Source organism: Procambarus clarkii, chromosome 81 (assembly GCF_040958095.1).
Source record: "Procambarus clarkii isolate CNS0578487 chromosome 81, FALCON_Pclarkii_2.0, whole genome shotgun sequence".
NCBI classification, from domain to species: domain Eukaryota; kingdom Metazoa; phylum Arthropoda; class Malacostraca; order Decapoda; family Cambaridae; genus Procambarus; species Procambarus clarkii.
In genome coordinates this window covers 4059773-4087706 of record NC_091230.1, presented here as the reverse complement: position 1 = coordinate 4087706, position 27934 = coordinate 4059773, and the positions used below count along the sequence as shown (strand labels likewise).

The following is a 27934-nucleotide window of genomic DNA, read 5'->3' as shown; positions in this document are numbered from 1 at the left end:
ACATGTGAGCTGTCTGTTAACTACAATTGAGCTGGTTGTTACATACATGTGAGCTGGTTGTTATATATATATATATGAGCTGGTTTTTACCTAGATGTGAGCTGTCTGTTACCTACAAGTGAGCTGGCTGTTACCTACAAGTGAGCTGTCTGTTACCTACAAGTGAGCTGGCTGTTACCTACAAGTGAGCTGTCTGTTACCTACAAGTGAGCTGGCTGTTACCTACAAGTGAGCTGTCTGTTACCTACAAGTGAGCTGGCTGTTACCTACAAGTGAGCTGTCTGTTACCTACAAGTGAGCTGTCTGTTACCTACAAGTGAGCTGTCTGTTACCTACAAGTGAGCTGGCTGTTACCTACAAGTGAGCTGGCTGTTACCTACAAGTGAGCTGGTTTTTACCTAGATGTGAGCTGTCTGTTACCTACAAGTGAGCTGGCTGTTACCTACAAGTGAGCTGTCTGTTACCTACAAGTGAGCTGGCTGTTACCTACAAGTGAGCTGTCTGTTACCTACAAATGAGCTGGCTGTTACCTACAAGTGAGCTGTCTGTTACCTACAAGTGAGCTGTCTGTTACCTACAAGTGAGCTGGCTGTTACCTACAAGTGAGCTGGCTGTTACCTACAAGTGAGCTGGCTGTTACCTACAAGTGAGCTGGCTGTTACCTACAAGTGAGCTGGCTGTTACCTACAAGTGAGCTGGCTGTTACCTACAAGTGAGCTGGCTGTTACCTACAAGTGAGCTGGCTGTTACCTACAAGTGAGCTGGCTGTTACCTACAAGTGAGCTGGCTGTTACCTACGCGTGATCTGTTACATACACGGGAGCTCTTTGTTACCTACATGCGAGCTGTCTGTTACCTACAAGTGAGCTGGCTGTTACCTACAAGTGAGCTGGCTGTTACCTACGCGTGATCTGACTGTTACATACACGGGAGCTCTTTGTTACCTACATGTGAGCTGTCTGTTACCTACAAGTGAGCTGTCTGTTACCTACAAGTGAGCTGGCTGTTACCTACATGTGAGCTGGCTGTTACCTACATGTGAGCTGGCTGTTACCTTCATGTGAGCTGGTTGTTACCTACATGTGAGCTGGCTGTTACCTACATGTGAGCTGGCTGTTACCTTCATGTGAGCTGGTTGTTACCTACATGTGAGCTGGCTGTTACCTACATGTGAGCTGGTTGTATATATTCGTTGTGTTATATATGAGAACTGAACAAAGAGTAAAAACTGTTGTAGGAAATTCATCTTCATCAAACTGACGTCATTCATATCTCTGGGTTATCTATATCCGGCCGCTCCAGTACGATAAACTCTTAAGCTTATTTTTGCTTCACCTGTGACCTTTACGCTTGAAGGTCACACTTTCTTACACTCTCCCTGAAGATATATTTACACTTGTAATTCTCACTTGCAGAACATTCTTAGACAATACTCACACAAGCTGTGTCCAGTACAGTCACTAACAGGGTGTTTCTCTAACTTTTATACTGAACTTTCCCTGAGGAAAATTGAGGAAAAAATTTGAAGATTGCGGAGAGTCGAGGGACCCTTTTGACACATCCTGTCTCTGGAGGAAACTGCGCTCTTGGTGTGGTAGAGTTCTTCACAGTCACCCAGTGATCCTTCACCAGACTGGTGCCCTGTGAGTAGTCAGTCCCCGTGATCCTTCACCAGACTGGTGCCCTGTGAGTAGTCAGTCCTCGTGATCCTTCACCAGACTGGAGCCCTGTGAGTAGTCAGTCCCCCCCCCTCCGTGATCCTTCACCAGACTGGTGCCCTGTGAGTAATCAGTCCTCGTGATCCTTCACCAGACTGGAGCCCGGTGAGTAGTCAGTCCCCGTGATCCTTCACCAGACTGGAGCCCGGTGAGTAGTCAGTCCTCGTGATCCTTCACCAGACTGGTGCCCTGTGAGTAATCAGTCCTCGTGATCCTTCACCAGACTGGTGCCCTGTGAGTAATCAGTCCTCGTGATCCTTCACCAGACTGGAGCCCGGTGAGTAGTCAGTCCCCGTGATCCTTCACCAGACTGGAGCCCGGTGAGTAGTCAGTCCTCGTGATCCTTCACCAGACTGGTGCCCGGTGAGTAATCAGTCCCCATGATCCTTCACCAGACTGGTGCCCTGTGAGTAATCAGTCCTCGTGATCCTTCACCAGACTGGAGCCCGGTGAGTAGTCAGTCCCCGTGATCCTTCACCAGACTGGTGCCCTGTGAGTAGTCAGTCCCTGTGATCCTTCACCAGACTGGTGCCCTGTGAGTAATCAGTCCTCGTGATCCTTCACCAGACTGGAGCCCGGTGAGTAGTCAGTCCCCGTGATCCTTCACCAGACTGGAGCCCGGTGAGTAGTCAGTCCTCGTGATCCTTCACCAGACTGGTGCCCGGTGAGTAATCAGTCCCCATGATCCTTCACCAGACTGGTGCCCTGTGAGTAATCAGTCCTCGTGATCCTTCACCAGACTGGAGCCCGGTGAGTAGTCAGTCCCCGTGATCCTTCACCAGACTGGTGCCCTGTGAGTAGTCAGTCCCTGTGATCCTTCACCAGACTGGAGCCCTGTGAGTAGTCAGTCCCCCCTCCCCCCCTCCGTGATCCTTCACCAGACTGGTGCCCGGTGAGTAATCAGTCCTCGTGATCCTTCACCAGACTGGAGCCCTGTGAGTAGTCAGTCCCCCCCCCCCATGATCCTTCACCAGACTGGTGCCCGGTGAGTAATCAGTCCTCGTGATCCTTCACCAGACTGGAGCCCTGTGAGTAGTCAGTCTCCCCCCCCCCCCCCCCATGATCCTTCACCAGACTGGTGCATTGTTGGTGGAGAAGGGTGGGGATTGCTGGAGGGGGCCTTAGTGGGTTGGTCTTATGGGTTCGGCTGATTTGGTTGGGGAGGGGGCTGCAGAGTGGGTGGCGTACATGTAATCACAACTGAGAATGTTAGGGACCTTGTGTTGATAGCACCGTGATCATTTAATTGTGTATTACGGCCAAAGTATGATATATAGAATTATTGTGCAATACGACGCCATGGCAATATGTTTAATTAAATAGAGATAAGAAATTTGTTTTAAAACATTGTGAAGATCATGCTGGTGTGAGAGTCGGGAGTTCACAAGGGCCCTCTATGGCATGCTGCTATTCTGTACTTACTTGATTGGTGACGACTTCAACCCAGCCATGTTGAGCATATACAGTACTCAACACTAATTACTGGGAAAAACTGGGTGAGGCTACTCGCATGAATCTGGCCTCCAGACTCTGACGGACAGATAGACATTCTATTTTCATAGATATTGATGTGATTTGAAAGAATTGTTCAATATGAATTCATGTAACTTTATAATTGTTCATTATTATTATTATTATTTGCGGGGAAATCTCTCAAAATGAATTTATTTATTCATTTATTTATTTATTTATTTATTTATTTATTTATTTATTTTTAAATTATTTAATTTATTAAGTTTATTTTAATATATTATTAATTCAAAGTGGGCTGTATATATAGAAATTTTTCCTGCTAGGAGTTTTCCTTTTCACAAACTTGGGAAGGGGCGGTTAATACATATAGACTATTAATCGAAATTAACCACCTTAAAGAAATTTGCTACAATTGGTTCGTCTACAACTAATTGGGCTAGTTAAAACATAAAACAGCTTAGCATTTATGTTAAATATAATTTGGAGCAGAACTGTGCAGAACTTGTGTTTTGTGCAGAATCCAGCGTCAGGACATGTATTGTGCAGTACCAAATAATGCGGTGTTGTTATCTCCTTTTCCCCTTCAATTCCACCGTCAAATGGTCAATAATTAGCCAATATTTGACATCTATATCAGGGTAAGAGATTATGGATACCTTGATTTGACTTACCCGTTAAGGGTGACTTGTCATGCCCATAACCGGTAAGCCTTATCTACAATAATGTCCAAAAATGGTTAGATAAAATGGGCAAATCGGGTACTGAACACTTCCCTTTTGGCTAACGAAGTCGTGGTGATGATAAGAAACTCTGGTGTCCCTCAATACTAATATTCGCACTGATAATAGCTCTGAACCAAGTCACTCTCTCTGACATACGAAGGAGCTTCTGGTCCCTCGTCAGTGAGGGATGCAAGAGGGGTAAGAAATCCTCATACATCAGATGAGATGGACTTAATGGTTCACGTTGTGGGTGATCGGTAGAGAGGTATGTCAGTGGTCTGCTATTGACGTGAGATTCAATTTCTGTGACAACGGTTTAGAGCTCCTGGAGATCTATTTTTTGGCAATGGAGGGTTTTCCTTAAACAGCGTTTCACTGTTCCTACCATCCACTCATTGAAGTCTTCGTGTCACGGTGTTCTGGTGGGTACAAACTTCCTGTAGCACTGCTATTGATTCAGGCAGTGCATACCACTGGGTGATTCTGATGTCCCATTGTCTGAAATCATCAACTTTGGGCAGGATCGACTGGCAGCAAACCTGCAGAACGCCTGTATGCTAACGATTCAGCACTCATGTCGGGGGTCACTTCTAAGTGTACTCCCCTTGTTGTGGCACAGGTGAATAGGCAGATGTAAGCCTTCACTGGAACTTTGTCTTTAGTGCCTGTTAGGGTTATGGCTCCTGTGTAGTCCACGCCAGTGGTCTCAAAAGGACGAAGGTGGACAACTCTTTCCTTATGGAGTGGAGAGGGTCCTGGAAAATGACACACCGGAGCGTCGTACCTCCGGCAGACTTCACAAGATTTTAATATTGACTTTACAGTCTGACGACCTTAAGGAAGTCAGAACTGTTGTCTCAAGGAGTTGAGGGAATCTAGCACCCTACCATATATAGTGCAGTGTTTGTGTATATGTAACACAATTAGACTGCTCACTCTGAGGTTAAAGGGGGATAAACATTGAATGTTTCATTTCTAAATCTACTTAGGCGTGCTGTAAGCGGCCCCCGCACCTTAATATGATATAGTTGTCTGGGTAATCCCAGAGACCTAGATCTTTAATAATTTTATTAGGGACGTTTTCAAGATCCATCCCATATGTTTCGGTTTGGGCTCTTTTGACCCAGTATTTTAGAGCACTAAATTTATATTTTATTTTTATTTTTTCAGGAAATCAAATACCTTTTGCGTGACACCTAACAGTTTATTAAGATCAGAGAACTTATTAGGATGTGGGCACCTGACAGCTGGGTGGACAGCGCTTCGGATTCATAGTCCAGAGGTTCCGGGTTCGATCCCCGGTGGAGACGGAGACAAATGGGCAAAACGTTTTTTTCACCCTGATGCCCCTGTTACCTAGCAGTAAATATTTACCTGGGAGTTAGTCAAAAGGTACCTGGGAGTTAGTCAGCTGCTACCGGCTGCTTCCTGGGGGGGGGGGGGGTGTAACGAAGAGGAGGCTTGGTCGGGGACCGGGCCGCGGGGACGCTAAGCACCGAAATCATCTCAAGAGAACCTCAAGATAAGATAGGATCAATTACCAAAGTTTGAGTTGGTTCTGGTTTCTCAGTGGGAGCAGAAACATTGCTCACAATAACTTGTGGCTTTAGTTTAGGCCACTGGTCACTGACTAGCCACTGAGGTCCATTGAACCACATCTCGGTACAGGCTAATTGAATTAATATAGGTCAGGCCTCTGGAGAGGTAGTCAGCTGGATTCTCTTTGGTGGAGTATATATTTTAATTTGAACCCTGCTGACAACTCACTGATTTCCTTAACGCGGTTACTCACGTAAGGAGTTTTGCTGTTATTATTTAGTGGCACCTTTGTGTGTAAGTTTATACAGGACGGATGTTCCCTGTTGGAGTTGCAGGTGTTAAAGGTTTAGGCGATTTAATTTTCCTGCTAACTCTTATGTTACTAGGTTTCTAGCTTTGTTAAATTGTATTTGCTCAAAGGACTTAATGTGGTCAACTACTACAGACAGGTATGGTTCTTGGACTTCAGTGGGATCTGTGACATTGATCACAATGACTTGTGGCTGGTTAGGCTACTGGTCACTGTCTATCCACCGAGGCCCATGGAAACTATCTCGGCTAATAATAACTGTATCAAAATCAGTCTTCGGTTTTATAGTCAGCTGTGTTCTCCTTGGTACTTATTTGCTGGAGGTTTATATGCAGCTCACAAATTTGTTTTTTTTTGTAGTATTGTTTGATGGCAGGCATAGGCTTCTTCAGGCTTAAGACTGTACCTGTGAGTAACACGCCTCCTGCTGACTTCCACAGGTCCATTTCCTATTGTTTAGTGTGTCCAGTATGGAACTGGTAGTAATAGTCTGCCCTTAAAAGTATTACAGTATCGCGTTACTAATGCGTACTTGGCACAGTGGAAACTTGGAGACAATCTCCCTCATGATTCTTGGTCTAGCTACAGCATCCGTTCTCGCGATAACAAACTCAGCCACTAGAAATTTGGCATCCTGTTAAGGCATAGGAGATGCTCATGCTGTACACGAAGACACTAATGCTTTGTTAGGATATCCTGATGCTGTATAAGATAATGATATATAAGAAGATGCTGATGCTGTATAAGGAGATGCAAATGTTATTTACGATGGTGATGCTGATATATAAGATGGTGATGCTGATATATAAGATTGTGATGCTTTAGGAGATACTTATGACATATAAAATGATCATGATGTGTAAAGAGATGCTGTATAAAGATATGCTGGTGCTCTATAAGATGTTGATGATATATATGATGGAGATGCTGTTCAAGCAAATGCTGATGATATATAATATTGTGATGCTGTTTAAAGAGATGCTGTATAAGGAGGTGCTGATATTCAAGAAAATGCTGATGCTGTATAAGGGGATGCTGATCTTGAATTATGAGATTCTGCTGAATAAGGAGATGCTGACATACAAGAAAATGCTGATGCTTTATAATGAGAATCTGATGCTGGATAACAATCCAGCATCACAATATAGTGTCAGAATGTATAAATACATTCTCAGCATACAGATGCTGCTGTATTATAAGGAGAAGGTGATGCTATATAGTGAGATACTGATGGTGAAATATAAGTAGATACTGAGGTATAAGGAGATGCTGAGGTATAAGGAGAAGTTGAGGTATAAGGAGATGATGAGGTATAAGGCAATGTCAATGCCGTATAAGGAGATGCTGATGCTCTATGAAGAGATGCTGAAGCAATATTAGGCGATGATGTTGTGTAACATATGAAACAGGATATTAAGTTGCTGATGCTAAATAAGGAGATGCTGAGGCAGCCTCCAAATGTGGGTTAGCGCTGCCTCCATAGAAGCGTTCCTGCTTCCTCAGTATAAGAGTTACTACTACAACTTACTCGGTCAATGTTGCCCTCTTATACAGTTCATTGCTGCCTCATTATATATATATATATATATATATATATATATATATATATAATGTCGTACCTAGTAGCCAGAACGCACTTCTCAGCCTACTATGCAAGGCCCGATTTGCCTAATAAGCCAAGTTTTCACAAATTAATTGTTTTTCGACTACCTAACCTACGTAACCTAACCTAACTTTTTCGGCTACCTAACCTAACCTATAAAGATAGGTTAGGTTAGGTTAGGTAGGGTTGGTTAGGTTCGGTCATATATCTACGTTAATTTTAACTCAAATAAAAAAAATTGGCCTCAAACATAATGAAATGGGTAGTTTTATCATTTCATAAGAAAAAAATTAGAGAAAATATATTAATTCAGGAAATCTTGGCTTATTAGGCAAATCGGACCTTGCATAGCAGGCCGAGTACGACGTTCTGGCTACTAGGTACAACATATATATATATGTATGTCGTACCTAGTAGCCAGAACGCACTTCTCAGCCTTAATCCGCTTGACCATCACGACCGGACAAAAGAAAGTGATAGCCGAAGCAATTTGAACCACTTCCCCGCCGGCACTCGGAAGTGGTTCGAGGTTCGAGTCACTTCTGGGGTGTGAGTTTTCAGTCGCATATAGTCCTGGGGACCATTCAGGCTTGTTCGCATTTGTGTTTCTTACGTGTGCCCAAAAGAATGAGGGGATTTGAAAAAATGCTATGCCCAAGATTACCATCTGAGTGCCGGCGGGGAAGTGGTTCAAATAGCTTTGGCTATCACTTCCTTTTGTCCGGCCGTGATGGTCAAGAGGATTAAGGCGTCCTGTAGTTACCAGTTGCGTTGCTCCTGGGAGTATGGGTTCGAGTCACTTCTGGGGTGTGAGTTTTCAGTCGCATATAGTCCTGGGGACCATTCAGGCTTGTTCGCATTTGTGTTTCTCACGTTTGCCCCAAAGAATGAGGTGATTTGATAAAGTGGTCACACTTGCCACCCCCACACTGGTACTCTCGTAACCCTCGGGGAACAGGGTTTTGCTCACCAGGGTAAAATCGGCCCCAGTGTCTCTTAATATTCTCACCGGAATGGGGTCTGTGTCCCCCATCCTTACGGTTCCCTCACACACGAATGGGTGAACTCTTATCTCCCCACTCAGTACGGGTTCATCCCACACCCTCTCGGCCATCTGGTCCTCTACCCTCATGAAAGCCACGTTCCCCCGCTGCTCAGGGTGTCTGCATTCCCGCGCGACGTGTCCGAATACTCCGCAGTTGTAGCAGCGGATCCTTCTTCTTCTGTGGATCTTCCTCGTGCCATTCGTCGACTCCTCCGTCTCGGCAACAACTCTTGAGCTCTCAGCTTGGGACTTCTTTACCGGCTCCACAGCACCCTTTGATCCTCCACTGTCTCCACTCGAGAGGTGGGACTCGGGAGAACTCGCTCCTGTCCTCCACCCATCCGTCCTTCTATATCTTCTACCATATATGGAGTGTACGGGCGGTCGGTGCCGTCCCTCTCGGTGTGGTCGCAGGGCTTCTTCCAGCATGTCAGCTCTGTCGGCCGCGGCTCTCAGGTCCTTAATATCCGCCTCCTTTACTCTAACCCTGATCTCAGGAGAGAGCTTACATAAACTTCTCCATGACCATTAGCCTCTTGACCTCTTCAGCCGACTTCGCTCCTTCAGACTCCAGCCACTTCAGGAACTTTCTCTCCATGTCCCTCACCGTCTCCGCATAAGATTTTCCTGGCGAACGGGTACATTCCCTGAATCTCTTCCTGTAACATTCCGGCGTGAGCTTGAAAGAATGGAGCACAGCTCTCTTTACAGCATCGTAGTCGGTGCACTCTCTGAGGTCGAGCATGTTGTAGGCTTCACGAGCTTCACCGGTGAGCCTACTCTGAACGAGCTCCGCCCACTCCGCCCTCAGCCACTTCTTCAAGGTAGCGACCTTCTCGAAGTGGTCGAAGAAACCTTCAGCTTCGTTTGGTACAAAGACCGGCAAATCTCGCTCCCTCACTCGGCGGTCTTCCTGCTGTGGCGGAGCAGGTGGACCTAGCCCCAGCTCAGCTCGCTTCAGCTCCACATCCTTGTTAGCTTCTATCTCCTGCTGTTTCAGCCTAGCTTCTAGCTCGCGCTCCTCTCGCCTTAGCTGTGCTTCTCGCTCTTGTTTTTCCTTGCACAGCTGTGCATCTCGCTCTTCTCTGCGCAGCTGTGCCTCTGCTTTTCGCTCTTCTTTGCGCAGCTGTGCCTCTGCTTCTCGCTCTTCTTTGCGCTGCTGTGCCTCTCGCTCTTCTTTGCGCAGCTGTGCCTCTGCTTCTCGCTCTTCCCTTTTCAGTTGCGCCTCTCGCTCTTCCCTGCACAGCTGTGCCTCGCGTTCTTCTCGCTTCAGCTGTGCTTCCAACTGCAGCTTCATTATCTCCAGCTTAACGCTGCGCCTGCTGCCGCTGGATCCTCTGCTGCTTCCACCAATGCTCAGGTGTTCTCCCATACTGGCAGGTGTTTGTGGCCGTTCCTCCCCCAAAGCTTCGTCTCGTGCCCTGAGCTGTGCCATGATCTCTAGTTTTCTCTCTCCCACTTTGGAAGATCTCAGCTTTATCCCAAAGTGGTCTGCTATCGATTGTAGCTGTGCCTTGGTGCACTCCTCCAGCACCTGCTCATCTCTAGTGTCAATGAACCTTGTTACCTTATCATCCTCCATCTTGTGCTATGAGTGATACCCTGTACCTGATATCTAATACCACTGCAAAGTACCACAACTGCAACCTTTACCTTGATCGTTATCCTGGCAAGGTCGCCAATGTCGGGGTTCATCATAAGAGGGTGAGCAACAGTATACAAGATGTCCTCTCAACGGTCGCACTATTAGCAATAACCGTTACTCACCGTAGCCCTGCGGGTCTTCACTCCATCCTCGCGGCGCCACTGTACGCCAGGAGAGTACCCCAGTCGATCCCCAACCGGCCTTAGTAGTTAGAGATGAGTGGGTACACAGTTGCTCTTTCAACTGTGTGCCCGCCCCGGCAAGGGCTCTACTATTAACCACAAGATCACCAACTGGTGTTGCCTGTGTTCAGTAACACGTCAGTGGTTTGGTGAAATTGTGGTAACAGCGGCAAGAACACACTCAATAGATCAGATATCAGGCAGGTATGTATCTATCACTCTCACCTTTGTAATAGTTAGGTAGCAGCAAGAATTATGGAGGGGTAATACAAACGAGAAGAAATTTTGTATTTTACTTAAAACTCAAGAGATCATATTCGTATATCCACAGGCGAACAAGTACAAGCAGGAGTTGCTCTCTCTCTCTCCACATATAATTTGGGCACACTATATGGCAACACGCTCTCCCCCTCGCGTCAAATGTCAAAATCAGCTGAGCGATTCTCACCGCGCGAATGTTCGTTTATCTGTTTGTCTGGCGTGAGACGCCTGTTTCTTTAAATTCTCAACTATCACTGTATTAACACACAACACGATTACTGCTATAATGGCAACAGAACGCAGATGATTCACTGCACTGATCTTGAGCTCAATCACATATTTCTATATTAATGAATATAATAATTCACTATCATGGCCTAACACACTGTACTTCATATAATGATAACGAATGCTACAAGATATAATACTGGAGTTCTCAGTAATTCCTTTCGTAGGCGAATATTCAATTGATCACTGCACACATGAGAAATTATTCAACACACAAGCATGTATATATATAGATAAATCATAGATATCAATAATAGTAATAATATCAATACTGGGCACATAGCCTAACACCAATAACTGGTTCACTTTATATATATATTTTCTCTGGCATAAGTTATACCATAAATGTCACATGAAAGAATTCATCAACTAACACAGCAAACTCTTCAATAATAATACAGGTGTATCCACACACCGCAAATATCCTGTGAGAGCTTTCTCCAGCCCCACTTCTCACAACTGTGTCCTACCGTGACATTGGTGAGCCTTGCTCACGACATACAAAATACTCTGGCTAAACAATATAGCTGACTAAAGGGGAATTGGGAGGGAAACTAGAATCACCTACTTCCACCTATCCTCCGGTGAGAGTTGAGTTGTAGCTCCTGGTCCAGGCTCCCGCCTCGTGTAGGGAACGCCCCCACACACACCCTGTCGTGTCCTCCAGGAACCCAATCAACGTCCCAAAATAAACGCGTCGTCTCCGTGTTCTGTCCTCCGCGGGTCCGTGCTCCTCCTCCACGTCTTGTAGGGTTGGAGTCGGTCTCCCGGCCGTCAACTTCTCCTCCCAACTACGGCTGCCAACCTACGTCTCGGCTGCAGTCGTACGGATTCCCAATCAGTATCTTCTTTCACTACTTCCCAGTGGATTGGCCCAGCCGCTACGTCGTCACTGTGAAGTTATCAGACGTCCCAGACGATACTGCCTAGACTTCACCTGCACAGCACCCGACCCTGGAGCACTTGATGCTCAATATTCCGTCAATTCCCTCTCGGCGTACTTGCAGACTACGGGTGACGCGTAAGATCCACGGGAGTGGCGTATTACTGTCAGATTGACAGGATCAACCTTCACACATCCGTCCACATTGACGTGTCGTGTCAGACTGATTCCCTCACGGAGGATTGACCCAGCCACTACGTCATCACTGTGAAGCTATCAGCCGTCGCATACGTTGCTGCCTAGACTTCACCTGCACAACACCTGTCCCGGGAGCACTTGTTGCTCAATATTCTGTCAATTCCCTCTCTAGTCCAACACATGAACGAAGGAAGACCCCACAGGCCTTGGTAATCTTGGTAAGCACTGTTTATTTTCTACGTTACACTGCAGCACTTGTTTAGTGCTTCAGTGTAACACTAAAGAGACGGAGTTGAGACTGATTTGTTTAGTCTCTAGAACATCACTGGTTAATCCTGAAGTGGAATTAAAGTTAACAGTTTGCGGTCTCCGTGGCGTAGAGATATGACGCTCGGTAAGCGTTTCACGAGCGCTTTGGCCTGGGTTCGTATCCTGGTCGGGTAGGATTAAGCTGTAACTTTTATTATTAATTTTGGATAAATGAACACCTCGCAAACCGGTGTTAATAAATCGACTGCCAAGTGGGCTGATATTCGTCAAGCAACAACCATGAGACGCCCAGTCGGCAGGTGCTTACGACTGCGAAACTCCATTTGGATACTTATTAATATAATACCGTGGATGTTTCCCACAAATGGGGGTACATATTCCATCACCACTCACAACATGGGGTATGGGGTACATCTTCCAATACCATTAACAACATGGGTATGGGATACACCTTCCAATACCATTAACAACATTGGTATGAGGTATATCTCCTACCAGCACTAACAGTATGGGTATGATGTAAATGTTCAATCACCGTCCACTGCTTGAATATGGGATATACCTCTCACAACATGAGTATGGGGTACACTCCACAGCATGGGGATGGGGGTACACTCACAAAGCATGGGTATGGGGAACACTCCCACAACATGGGTATGGGGCACTCCTCCCACAGCATGGGTATGGGGAACACTCCCACAGCATGGGTATGGGGTACACTCCCACAGCATGGGTATGGGGTACACTCCCACAGCATGGGTATGGGGTACACTCCCACAGCATGGGTATGGGGTACACTCCCACAGCATGGGTATGGGGTACACTCCCACAGCATGGGTATGGGGTACACTCCCACAGCATGGGTATGGGGTACACTCCCACAGCATGGGTATGGGGTACACTCCCACAGCATGGGTATGGGGTTAATAATAAAGTAATATCCTTGTCCTGCAGGTGGCAGTGATCGGGCAAGATGGCCGCCAGGGCTGCCAGACGTCTCCTCATTGTACTGAGTAAGTCTGATCTTTATCTTTCTATTATAATGATATAATGACCGTTGCTGAGAGTATGATGACGTGTATGATGACAATTGTTTAAAATGTTATATTTAAGTTAAATTAGAATATTAAGTTCTTAGATTATAGTAAATTGCATTTTACCGGAGAATTAGACGACTGTGAACTTTATCCTGGACGGGAACTGGAGGTACATACATTTATCCTAGACGGGAACTGGAGGTACACACATTTGTCCTAGACGGGAACTGGAGGTACACACATTTGTCCTAGACGGGAACTGGAGGGACACACATTACGTTATCCTTCCAGAGAATGTTAGGCGTCAGTGTAAGAAGTTCCGTTGTGTGAGCAAATAAAACTAAACAATTATGAATGCGGATAGAATACGTCAATGGAACAAGGAACACCACATTTTAAAAAATGAAACATAGAAAACCCCCACGCTTCCATCACTGGAACACCACGCCTACATCACTGGAACACCACGCCTACATCACTGGAACACCACGCCTACATCACTGGAACACCACGCCTACATCACTGGAACACCACGCCTCCATCACTGGAACACCACGCCTCCATCACTGGAACACCACGCCTCCATCACTGGAACACCACGCCTACATCACTGGAACACCACACCTACATCACTGGAACACCACGCCTCCATCACTGGAACACCACGCCTACATCACTGGAACACCACGCCTACATCACTGGAACACCACGCCTACATCACTGGAACACCACGCCTACATCACTGGAACACCACGCCTCCATCACTGGAACACCACGCCTCCATCACTGGAACACCACGCCTCCATCACTGGAACACCACGCCTACATCACTGGAACACCACGCCTACATCACTGGAACACCACGCCTCCATCACTGGAACACCACGCCTACATCACTGGAACACCACGCCTACATCACTGGAACACCACGCCTCCATCACTGGAACACCACGCCTCCATCACTGGAACACCACGCCTACATCACTGGAACACCATGCCTCCATCACTGGAACACCACGCTTCCATCACTGGAACACCACGCCTCCATCACTGGAACACCACGCTTCCATCACTGGAACACCACGCCTCCATCACTGGAACACCACGCCTACATCACTGGAACACCACGCCTCCATCACTGGAACACCACGCCTACATCACTGGAACACCACGCCTCCATCACTGGAACACCACGCCTCCATCACTGGAACACCACGCCTCCATCACTGGAACACCACGCCTCCATCACTGGAACACCACGCCTTCATCACTGAAACACCACGCCTACATAAATGGAACACCACGCCTTCATCACTGGAACACCACGCCTCCATCACTGGAACACCACGCCTCCATCACTGGAACACCACGCCTCCATCACTGGAACACCACGCTTCCATCACTGGAACACCACGCCTCCATCACTGGAACACCACGCCTCCATCACTGGAACACCACGCCTACATCACTGGAACACCACGCCTACATCACTGGAACACCACGCCTACATCACTGGAACACCACGCCTCCATCACTGGAACACCACGCCTACATCACTGGAACACCACGCCTCCATCACTGGAACACCACGCCTACATCACTGGAACACCACGCCTACATCACTGGAACACCACGCCTCCATCACTGGAACACCACGCCTACATCACTGGAACACCACGCCTACATCACTGGAACACCACGCCTACATCACTGGAACACCACGCCTACATCACTGGAACACCACGCCTCCATCACTGGAACACCACGCCTACATCACTGGAACACCACGCCTACATCACTGGAACACCACGCCTACATCACTGGAACACCACGCCTACATCACTGGAACACCACGCCTACATCACTGGAACACCACGCCTACATAAATGGAACACCACGCCTCCATCACTGGAACACCACGCCTCCATCAATGGAACACCACGTCTACATCAATGGAACACCACGCCTACGTCAATGGAACACATGGAACACCACGCCTACATCATTAGAACATATGGAACACCACGCACACATCATTAGAACACATGGAATACCACGCCTACATAACTGGAACACAAAGAACACCACGCTTACATCACTGGAACACATGAAATACCGTGCATACATCACTAGAACACATGGAGCACCTTACCTACATCACTGGAACACGTGGAACACCACGCTTACATCATTAGAACACATGGAACACCACGCCTATATCACTAGAACACATGGAACACCTTACCTACTTAACTGGAACACATGGAACACCACGCCAACATCACTAGAACACGTGGAACAACACGCCAACATCACTGGAACACATGGAACACCACGCCATCATCACTAGAACACGTGGAACAACACGACAACATCACTGGAACACATGGAACACAACGCCTACATCACTCAAACACATGGAATTCCACAACTCTATTATTGGAACACATGGAATACCACGCCTCTATCACTGGAACACATGACACAACGCCTCTATCACTGGAACACATAAATACCAAGCCTCTATAACTGGAACACATAGAACACTACAACTCTATCACTGGAACACGAAGAACATGTCGTCTCTATTGGGCACCTGGAACACTTCTCCTCTATTATTAGAACTCATGGAACTATACACCTTTATCACTGGGACATATGTAACACCACGCCTCTAAAACTGCAACACATGGAGCACCACGTTTCTATCATTGGAACACATGGCGTACCACGCATCTACTATTGGAACAACTCCTAGATCTTTCTCTCTCGAAACGGACAGAGAGAAATATCTAGGAGTTGATATCACGCCAAACCTGTTTCCTGAAGCCCACATCAAAAGAATAACATCGGCGGCGTATGTGAGACTGGCAAAAATCAGAACTGCCTTCAGAAACCTGTGTGAGGAATCTTTCAAAACCTTGAATACCACGTATGTTAGCCCAATCCTAGAGTATGCAGCCCCAACATGGATCCCGTACCTTGTCAAGCGCAAGACGAAGCTGGAAATAGTTCTGAGGTATGCCACTAGGCTAGTCCCAGAACTAAGAGGCATGAATTTGGAGGAAAGGCTGCGTGAACTGCAGCCTTTTGCAGCCAGGGGAAATCACAGGGTAGACAGAGATGGATTATTTAACACCGGTGGTACACCCACAAGAGGACATAGGTGGAACCTGAGTACCCAAATGAACCACAGAAACATTAGAAAGATCTTATTCAGTGTTAGAGTAGTCAGCAAATTGAATGCACTTGGAAGAGATGTGGTGGAGGCTGACTCCATACACAGATTCAAATGTTGATAAGATAGAGCTCGAGAAGCTCAGGAATATGTACACTAGTAGATTGAAGAGTGAGAGGCGGAACCAAAGAGCCAAAGCTCAACCCCCGCAAGCACAACTATGTGAGTACTAGAACAAGAAGAATACCCCGCTTATATCACTGGGACACATAGAACAATTCGCCTCTATCCCCGGGACACATAGAACACTTCGCCTCAATTATTGGAACACATGGAGTATAACACCTCTATCACTGTGACACGTGGAACACCATACCTGTATGGCTGGAACACATGGAATATAAGGCTTCTATCACTGGGACACATGGAACAATACGTCACTATCATTGGAACACGGGGAACATAATGACTATATCACTGGAACACATGGAACACAACGCCTCTATCAATGGAACACATGGAACATCACGCCTATAGAGCTGGAGGATATAAAACTCCATTCATTCGTCAGTGGAACACAAAACCCCCCCAAAACGACTGCAACAATGCCAATCTTATATTCAGAGAGAACGACAGAATAGGAACCTGCCTTAAAGCAGCAGTAATTACGTAACCCAAAACTAGAGGACCAACACAAGACTGTCAGTGTTGTGGTGACGTTATGTGGACTAACACTGTGCTCCTCCCCGAGGCCGGTGTTGTGGTGACGTTATGTGGACTAACACTGTGCTCCTCCCCGAGGTCAGTGTTGTGGTGACGTTATGTGGACTAACATTATGCTCCTCCCCGAGGCCAGTGTTGTGGTGACGTTATGTGGACTAACATTATGCTCCTCCCCGAGGCCAGTGTTGTGGTGACGTTATGTGGACTAACACTGTGCTCCTCCCCGAGGCCAGTGTTGTGGTGACGTTATGTGGACTAACATTATGCTCCTCCCCGAGGTCAGTGTTGTGGTGACGTTATGTGGACTAACATTATGCTCCTCCCCGAGGCCAGTGTTGTGGTGACGTTATGTGGACTAACATTATGCTCCTCCCCGAGGCCGGTGTTGTGGTGACGTTATGTGGACTAACATTATGCTCCTCCCCGAGGCCAGTGTTGTGGTGACGTTATGTGGACTAACATTATGCTCCTCCCCGAGGCCAGAGTTGTGGTGACGTTATGTGGACTAACATTATGCTCCTCCCCGAGGCCAGAGTTGTGGTGACGTTATGTGGACTAACACTATGCTCCACCCTGAGGTCAGTGTTCACACTCCACTACAGTTTGTATAATGATGGGACCTTCACTACCACAAACCCTTTACCTGCTAAAAACACCCTTATCTCCTTACTTGACCACACCTTCCTCGCTCTGTTGTAGTATATGGGTCAGTGAATACAGGTAACTTCAGTGAATACAGGTAACTTCAGTGAATATGGGTAACTTCAGTGAATATGGGTAACTTCAGTGAATATGGGTAACTTCAGTGAATATGGGTAACTTCAGTGAATATGGGTAACTTCAGTGAATATGGGTAACTTCAGTGAATACAGGTAACTTCAGTGAATACAGGTAACTTCAGTGAATACAGGTAACTTCAGTGAATACGGGTAACTTCAGTGAATATGGGTAACTTCAGTGAATATGGGTAACTTCAGTGAATATGGGTAACTTCAGTGAATACAGGTAACTTCAGTGAATACAGGTAACTTCAGTGAATACGGGTAACTTCAGTGAATATGGGTAACTTCAGTGAATACGGGTAACTCCAGTGAATATGGGTAACTTCAGTGAATACGGGTAACTTCAGTGAATACGGGTAACTTCAGTGAATATGGGTAACTTCAGTGAATATGGATAACTTCAGTGAATACGGGTAACTTCAGTGAATACGGGTAACTTCAGTGAATATGGGTAACTTCAGTGAATACGGGTAACTTCAGTGAATATGGGTAACTTCAGTGAATATGGGTAACTTCAGTGAATATGGGTAACTTCAGTGAATATGGGTAACTTCAGTGAATACGGGTAACTTCAGTGAATATGGGTAACTTCAGTGAATATGGGTAACTTCAGTGAATATGGGTAACTTCAGTGAATACAGGTAACTTCAGTGAATACGGGCAACTTCAGTGAATACGGGTAACTTCAGTGAATACGGGTAACTTCAGTGAATACGGGTAACTTCAGTGAATATGGGTAACTTCAGTGAATATGGGTAACTTCAGTGAATATGGGTAACTTCAGTGAATATGGGTAACTTCAGTGAATATGGGTAACTTCAGTGAATATGGGTAACTTCAGTGAATACGGGTAACTTCAGTGAATATGGGTAACTTCAGTGAATATGGGTAACTTCAGTGAATATGGGTAACTTCAGTGAATACGGGTAACTTCAGTGAATACGGGTAACTTCAGTGAATATGGGTAACTTCAGTGAATACGGGTAACTTCAGTGAATACAGGTAACTTCAGTGAATACGGGTAACTTCAGTGAATACGGGTAACTTCAGTGAATACGGGTAACTTCAGTGAATACGGGTAACTTCAGTGAATACGGGCAACTTCAGTGAATACGGGCAACTTCAGTGAATACGGGCAACTTCAGTGAATACGGGTAACTTCAGTGAATATGGGTAACTTCAGTGAATATGGGTAACTTCAGTGAATACGGGTAACTTCAGTGAATACGGGCAACTTCAGTGAATACGGGTAACTTCAGTGAATACGGGTAACTTCAGTGAATACGGGTAACATCAGTGAATACGGGTAACTTCAGTGAATACGGGTAACTTCAGTGAATACGGGTAACATCAGTGAATACGGGTAACTTCAGTGAATACGGGTAACTTCAGTGAATACGGGTAACTTCAGTGAATACGGGTAACTTCAGTGAATACGGGTAACATCAGTGAATACGGGTAACTTCAGTGAATATGGGTAACTTCAGTGAATACGGGTAACTTCAATGAATACGGGTAACTTCAATGAATACGGGTAACTTCAGTGAATACGGGTAACTTCAATGAATACGGGTAACTTCAGTGAATACTGGTAACTTCAGTGAATATGGGTAACTTCAGTGAATTAATAGGGTAACTTGAGATATTGTTGAGCTCTATGTGGACTTAAAAAGCTAATATAACATTGCCTATGTATAATGAAAGATAATGTATCTGTGATTATAACATTGGAGATATGTTTCTATAATTGTTATTCTCACCTTATAATAAAACACTGACTATCTATATATGAGAACAATATATGTGAGAGTACAGGAGCAGTATATTATCTACCTAACTGTTGTTGTTGTCATGTTGCAGTGAGTGTTGGCGTCTACAGCGGTGTCTCCCTCTCCCTGTAAGTTCACTCTTCATCATCACTTACAACTCTACATTTATATTATATATAATGCTTAAGTGTACTCTACAAAGCCTTAGTACATGTACGATATGTGATGTACTCTGTGTAGTAATGAGAAGTGAGAGCCACTGTGTAGCAACGACAGACAACAGTGTATCAGTGAGAGGTGAGAGACAACTGTGTAGCAGTAACAGGTGAGAGAAAACTGTGTAGCAGTGAGAGGTGAGAGAAAACTGTGTATCAGTGAGAGGTGTGAGACTTCTTTGTATTAGTGGGAGCCGGTCGGCCGAGCGGACAGCACGCTGGACTTGTGATCCTGTGGTCCTAGGTTCGATCCCAGGCGCCGTCGAGAAACAATGGGCAGAGTTTCTTTCACCCTATGCCCCTGTTACCTAGCAGTAAAATAGGTACCTGGATGTTAGTCAGCTGTCACGGGCTGCTTCCTGGGGGTGGAGGCCTGGTCGAGGACCGGGTCGCCGGGACACTAAAGCCCCGAAATCATCTCAAGATAATCTCAAGAAGATAGTGAGAGGTGAGGGACAACTGTGTACCAGTGAGAGGTGAGACAACAGTGTATTAGTGAGAGGTGAGAGACAACTGTGTATCAGTGAGAGGTGAGAGACAACTGAGTAGCAGTGAGAGGTGAGAGACAACTGAGTAGCAGTGAGAGGTGAGAGACAACTGAGTAGCAGTGAGAGGTGAAAGACAACTGTGTAGAAGTGAGAGATAAGAGACTACTGTGTATCAGTGAGAGATAACTGTGTATCAGTGAGAGGGGAGAGAGAACTGGGTATCAGTGAGAGGTGAGAGACAACTGTGTATCAGTCAGATGGAGAGACGACTGTGTATCAGAGAGGTGAGAGACCACTGTGTATCAATGAGTAGTGATACATAACAGTATAGCAGTGAGAGGTGAGAGACTGCAGTGTAGCAGTGTGAGGTGAGAGACTACAGTGTGGCAGTGTTACGGCCCTCTCGGGACGCAACGGGGTCCTTACTCTGATGTTGTTAGAGGAAGTTATATCCGACCCCAAGCCAGCAGTGGCTTTCAAGGGATGCGATCCGTGACGCAAGTAACTTAAAGGGAGTAGGGAAAGAAAGCTAAGAACTTAATATTATACTTATTACCATCACCAATTAAATATATAAAATCAAAAAGTGCACAGGGGGAGGGTATTAACACTATACAAGGGGATTAATCCATAATCGTTGTCTTCTGCTGAAGACGCTGGTGCCACAACTCTCGGTGCCGAGTCCTTGGTGCTTTCTTCGTGGCCACACAACGAATTATCCAAAGAAGTTGAGCCTACCCTGGCCACAGGTCAGCCAAAACACAGGTCCACTGGGGGCACCGTCGTGGAGGCCGTCAACCACACGTCCAGCAGGTCTGCTGGCACCAAGGTACTAAGCCACCAAGGCTGGTACGGCCCCTCCACGAACGATATAAGGGGTACGCCCTAGACAGGAGTCTCGTGTGATATCACAAATCACCCTCCTGTCTTCAGTACCCCAGTGGATGATCGTCTCCAACAGTCGGTCCCGGGTAAATCCTCTTACTGCCACTCCACTGGCAGGCTAACACATCACAGTGTTCTTCCGGGGGGACGACTTCACAACAGCTGCAGCAACGTTCAAGGTATGGAGACTGGCTGCCTCGGGTAGACTGACTCAACCTTCAACACAGCGGTCCCAGGTCGGCTCTGTAAACAGACACGTCATCAATAACCGGGACACTAATACACCTCACTTACGGGCTCGGGCACAAACACCTGACGTATCCAGTCCATAGATGGCGCTGTCGTCGGAGCACCACCTCACCAGAGGTCAGGAGCGGCGGTGTTGAGCGCGGAACCAGACTGGAAACTGGTCCTCGAGGCCAGTACACGCTGTCCTCACCAGGTGTCGTCGTCCGTTTGGCGGGGGTTTCGGGAACTGACCCACAGATGGCGTGGTTGTCACTGCTCCAGGCTCGGACGCTGGATCCGGGTTCGTAACAGGCAGTGAGAGGTGAGAGACTACAGTGTGGAAGTGAGAGGTGAGACACAACTGTGTATCTGTGAGAGATAAAAGACAACTGTGTATCAGTGAAAGGTGAGAGAGAAGTGTGTTGCAGTGATAGGTGAGAAAGAACTGTTTTTCAGTGAGAGGTGAGAGACAACTGTGTAGCAGTGATAGGTGAGAAAGAACTGTTTTTCAGTGAAAGGTGAGAGACAACTGTGTTGCAGTGATAGGTGGGAAAGAACTGTTTTTCAGTGAGAGGTGAGAGACAACTGTGCGGCAGAGAAACAACTGTGTATCAGTCAGAAGGAGAGACAACTGTGTATCAGCCAAAAGTGAGAGACAACTATAAATTAGTGAAAGGTGAGAGAAAACTGTGTAGCAGTGAGAGGTGAGAGAAAACTGTGTAGCAGTGAGAGGTGAGAGATAACTGTAGGAGTAAGAGGTGAGAGACAACTGAGTATTGGTTAGAGACAACTGTATAGCTGTTACGGCCACTATGGGTCGCAACCGGGTTCTTTGCTGGAGGAACCAAAGTACTAGTATCCGACCCCAAGTCGGTAGTGGCTTTCAAGGAGTGGGCTTGGTAATGCAAGTAAAACACAATGGGGAAGTTGAAAGTAATACGACACTTCATCAATTATCAATATATTCACATATTATCACTTTCCCATCACCTTAAGTAGAATCATAAACGAAGTATTACTACACTGATATATACACATGTGTCACTCTCATAGGACACTAAGCGCTCCTCGATGCCCATGCAATGCTGCCTTGTCAACTTCTGTGTTCCCTCAACACACAGTACCGTCCTCAACCAGTACTGGGAAACACCAACGAGTCTACCCTAGCCATGAGCCAGCCTGTCTACAGTCTCACTAGGTGCTCCTTGTGAACACCCACAATCACTCTCCAGCCTGGTGCTGGCAGAGAACATCACCCCACGCGCTGCTGGGTCTTTACACGAACAAATACAAGGGTAGCGAACCTCTGGCAGGAGCTTCTTGCAACTAGCTAGTTACACTCCTTCGTAGCACCTGACTGTCAGTCGTCTCTTCCTATAGCCAGTCCCGGGATACGCCGAGTTCTGTCACTGCCACTTCACAGGCAGACAGCAGATACTACTCAGTTCCTCTTCGGCGGCGGCTCAGCAACAGCGACTCCACAGGCTGAACAGGGCAGGAATCTAGCGTCTCTTGCAGGTCTCATACTGCCACCATCAGATAGCGTCGTCCATTTTGTGGGGGTTTAGGGAGCAGACTCACAGATGGCGTTGATGTCGCTGCTCCCTGCTCCAACGATGGAGTCGGGTTCGTAACAGTAGCAGTTAGAGGTGAGAGACAACTGTGCATCAGTGAGAGGTGGGAGACAACTGTGTAGCACTGAGAGGTGAGAGACAACAGTGTCGAAATGAAAGGGGAGAGACAACTGTGTAGCAGTGAGAGGTGAGAGATAACAGTGTAGCAGTGAAAGGTGTCATATAACAAAGTAGCAGTCAGAGGTGAGAGAGAACAGTGTAACAGTGAAAGGTGGGAGACAAATATGTAGCAGTGAGAGATGAGAAGCAACTGTGTAGCAGTGAGAGGTGACAGACTACAGTGGGGCAGTGAGAGCTGAGAGACAACAGAGTAGCAGTGAGAATTGAGAGACTTCAGTGTAGCAATGAGAGGTGAGAGACTACAGTGTCGCAGTGAGGGAGAGACAAAAGTGCAGCAGGGAAAGGTCAGAGACAACAGTGTAGCAATGAGAGGCGAGATACTACAATGTAGCAGTGATAGGTGAGAGAAAACAGTGTATCAATGAGTGATGAGACAAAAATGTAGCAGTGAGAGGTGAGAGACAAAAGTGTTGCAGTGAGAGGTGTGAGACAATTGTGTAGCAGTCAGAAGTAAAAGACTACAGTGTAGCAGTGAAAGGTGAGAGATAACAGTATAGCAGTCAAAGGTGAGAAAGAACAGTGTAGCAGTCAGAGGTGAGTGGCAACTTTCTAGCAGTAAGAGGTGAGAGACAACTGTGCAGTAGCGAGAGAGGAGAGACAACAGTGTAGCAGTGAGAGGTGAGAGACTACAGTGTAGCAGTGGGAGGTGAAAGACAACTGTGTATCAGCGAGAAGTGAAAGACAAAAGTGTATCAGTCTCAAGTAAGAGACTACAGTGTATCAGTGAAAGAAGAGAGATAACAGTGAAGCAGTCAAAGATGAGAGAGAACAAAGTAGCAGTCAGAGGCGAGAGATAACAGTGTAGCAGTGAGGTGTGAGAGACTACAGTGTAGCAGTGAGAGGTAAGAGACTAGTGAGTGGCAGTGAGAGGTGAGAGACAACAGTGTATCAGTGAAAGGTGAAAGACAACAGTGTATCAGTAAGAGGTGAGAGGTCAGCGACAACAGTGTAGCAGAGGTAACAGACTACAGAGTAGCAGTGAGAGGTGAAAGACAACAGTGTATCAGTGAGAAGTGAGAGACTTCATTGTACCACGCACTGAGCACCACACATATCATATCAAGAGGATAACATCAGCGGCATATGCCAGGTTGGCTAACATAAGAACGGCCTTTAGAAACTTGTGTAAGGTATTTTTCAGAACATTATATACCACATATGTCAGACCAATCCTGGAGTATGCGGCTCCAGCATGGAGTCCATATCTAATCAAGCATAAGACTAAACTGGAAAAGGTTCAAAGGTTTGCCACCAGACTAGTACCCGAGCTGAGAGGTATGAGCTACGAGGAGAGACTACGGGAATTAAACCTCACTTCGTTGGAAGACAGAAGAGTTAGGGGGGACATGATCACCACATTCAAGATCCTCAAGGGAATTGACATGGGCACAGGCTATTTAAAGCCTGTGCCCCTGTCGACAGGGGCACAGGCAAAGACAGGCTATTTATCACAAGGGGCACAGGCACTAGGGGACACAGGTGGAAACTGAGTGCCCAAATGAGCCACAGAGATATTAGAAAGAACTTTTTTAGTGTCAGAGTGGTTGACAAATGGAATGCATTAGGAAGTAATGTGGTGGAGGCTGACTCCATACACAGTTTCAAGTGTAGATATGATAGAGCCCAAAAGGCTCAGGAACCTGTACACCAGTTGAATGACGGTTGAGAGGAGGGACCAAAGAGCCAGAGCTCAACCCCCGCAAGCACAACTAGGTGAGTACAACTAGGTGAGTACACAGAGCATCGTACACTGAGCACAACACAATGATCACCACACACTGAGCATGAAACCGAGCACCACAGCAGTGAGAGGTGAGAGACAACAGTATTGCAGTGAGATGTGTGACACAACTGTGTATCAGTGAGAAGCGAGAGACAACTTTATAGCAGTAAGAGGTGAGAGATAACAGTGTAGCAGTGAGAGATGAGAGACAACTGTGTATCAGTGAGAAGTGAGAGACAACTTTATAGCAGTAAGAGGTGAGAGACAACAGTGTAGCAATCAGAGGTAAGAGACTACAGTGAAAAAGGAAAAGGTGAGAGATAATAGTGTAGCAGTGAGAGGTGAGAAACAACTGAGTATCAGTGAGAGGTGAGAGACAACTGTGTAGCAGTGAGAGGTAAAACAACAGTGTATCAGTCAGACGTGAGACTACAGTGTAGCAGTGAAAGATGAGAGAGATAACAGTGTAGCAGTCAAAGGTAAGCGAGAAAAGTATAGCAGTCAGAGGTGAGAGATAACAGTGTAGCAGTGAGGTGTGAGAGATTACAGTGTAGCAGTGAGAGGTGAGAGACTACAGTGTGGGAGTGAGAGTTGACAGAATACAGTGTAGCAGTGAGAGGTGAAAGACAATGTATCAGCAAGAGGTGAGAGACAACAGTGTAGCTGTCAGTGGAAACAGACAACAATGTAGAAGTCCGAGTTGAGACACAACAGTGTAACAGTGTGATGTGGTAGATAACAGTGCAGCAGTGAGAGATGAGAGGCCACTGAGTAGCAGTGATTTGTGTTGTCTTGACCCAGGTATTTGTGTTGTCTTGACTCAGGTATTTGTGTTGTCTTGACTCAGGTATTTGTGTTGTCTTGACCCAGGTATTTGTGTTGTCTTGACCCAGGTATTTGTGTTGTCTTGACTCAGGTATTTGTGTTGTCTTGACCCAGGTATTTGTGTTGTCTTGACCCAGGTATCTGTGTTGTCTTGACCCAGGTATTTGTGTTGTCTTGACCCAGGTATTTGTGTTGTCCTGACCCAGGTATTTGTGTTGTCTTGACCCAGGTATCTGTGTTGTCTTGACCCAGGTATTTGTGTTGTCCTGACCCAGGTATTTGTGTTGTCTTGACCCAGGTATTTGTGTTGTCTTGACCCAGGTATCTGTGTTGTCTTGACCCAGGTATTTGTGTTGTCCTGACCCAGGTATTTGTGTTGTCTTGACCCAGGTATTTGTGTTGTCTTGACCCAGGTATTTGTGTTGTCTTGACCCAGGTATTTGTGTTGTCTTGACCCAGGTATTTGTGTTGTCTTGACCCAGATATTTGTGTTGTCTTGACCCAGGTATTTGTGTTGTCCTGACCCAGGTATTTGTGTTGTCTTGACCCAGGTATTTGTGTTGTCTTGACCCTGGTATTTGTGTTGTCTTGACCCAGGTATTTGTGTTGTCTTGACCCAGGTATCTGTGTTGTCTTGACCCAGGTATTTGTGTTGTCTTGACCCAGGTATCTGTGTTGTCTTGACCCAGGTATTTGTGTTGTCTTGACCCAGGTATTTGTGTTGTCTTGACCCAGGTATCTGTGTTGTCCTGACCCAGGTATTTGAGTCATGTGACCGTGTTGTTATAATTAATGTTATCTACAGAGAGAACTCCCACTAAGGTAGAGGTTGTGGCCGTCAGTCTGGGGTCGCGGGTTCGAGTCACCCAAGTCCTCCAGCTGATTGTCTCAATAATGTTATCAATAAAGGTTGATAATTATTGTTGAAAATGTCTTCCTCCTGAGCAAGGTTTTGGTGTTTGTGGCCAACAAAAGTTGTTGTTTTGGTTTAATATATAATTTTGTTGCTTGCTTTTTGTTCCTTCCTTATTACCCAAATGTTTGGACAGGAACGTTGACGACGACGACTCAGGTGTGACAGTATCACCTGTCAGGTCCCCCCGACGGTCTCCCAGGTCCACCACCACCAGGGCGCCGGACATCACAATGGTGTACCCGGTCCTGGACACCTTCCCTGGCAATGTTCTCGCCTACTGTGTCCCCGGCCACACGTCACAACGCATGGAGGGTCACATTGTGCCACACTACTATAGCAATCCCACCATTCAACGTAAGTATTAACGCAAGTGACTCAAGTCACTCTCCTATGGCGGCCTTAATCACTCTCTCACCTTAAAACACGATGATACCTTTTAGGACGATTATCATGAACTTAATTTTTGATAAGAATTACTTAATACTCCAGAGTTCATGTCACACTGAGGGTGACAGGTATTGTACAAGTTTATCATGATGTTGAGTATGATACATGCAGTGTTCCACAGGTGACGGGGATGGCAATATACGGCTGAAGTGGGCGACGGGTGTGGAGACAACAGCCCGAGGAGTGGTGTGTAGCGCCCCTGGAGCTCCTCCACACTACAACGTCTCCGCCCCACTCATGAAGCACGGAGGTAATGTTCACAGCTTAACCCAAGTTACCAGTGTTAAGTTGTGTGTTGCTCCTGACCAATCCATGGCCTCTGTGGTCAGCCTGGGGCCAGATTAGTAAGCCTTGGGCCAGTATGGTCAGCCCGGGGCCAGTATGGTCAGCCCGGGGCCAGTATGGTCAGCCCGGGGCCAGTATGGTCAGCCTGGGGCCAGTATGGTCAGCCCGGTGCCAGTATGGTCAGCCCGGGGTCAGTATGGTCAGCCCGGAACCAGTACAGTCAGCCCGGGGTCAGTATGGTCAGCCCGGGGTCAGTATGGTCAGCCCGGGGTCAGTATGGTCAGCCCGGGGCCAGTACAGTCAGCCCGGGGTCAGTATGGTCAGCCCGGAACCAGTACAGTCAGACCGGGGTCAGTATGGTCAGCCCGGGGTCAGTATGGTCAGCCCGGAACCAGTACAGTCAGCCCGGGGCCAGTACAGTCAGCCCGGGGCCAGTACAGTCAGCCCGGGGTCAGTACAGTCAGCCCGGGGTCAGTATGCATGGTCAGCCCGGGGCCAGTACAGTCAGCCCGGGGCCAGTACAGTCAGCCCGGGGTCAGTAT

The 27934-nt window shown here is 46.8% G+C and overlaps 1 protein-coding gene across 1 annotated transcript in view; it reads left to right on the top strand.

The window, feature by feature from the left end:
- Positions 1 to 2468: 2468 nt before the first annotated feature.
- LOC123752158 (tyrosine-protein kinase receptor Tie-1-like) overlaps positions 2469 to 27934 on the top strand; it is a 41545-nt gene continuing 16079 nt past the window's right edge. The window contains exons 1-5 of the mRNA XM_069315481.1: positions 2469 to 2511; positions 13092 to 13150; positions 19718 to 19754; positions 26794 to 27014; positions 27229 to 27357. Coding sequence (XP_069171582.1) covers positions 13111 to 13150; positions 19718 to 19754; positions 26794 to 27014; positions 27229 to 27357 — 427 coding nt within the window. The 5' untranslated portion in view covers positions 2469 to 2511; positions 13092 to 13110. The remainder of the gene's footprint in view (positions 2512 to 13091; positions 13151 to 19717; positions 19755 to 26793; positions 27015 to 27228; positions 27358 to 27934) is intronic.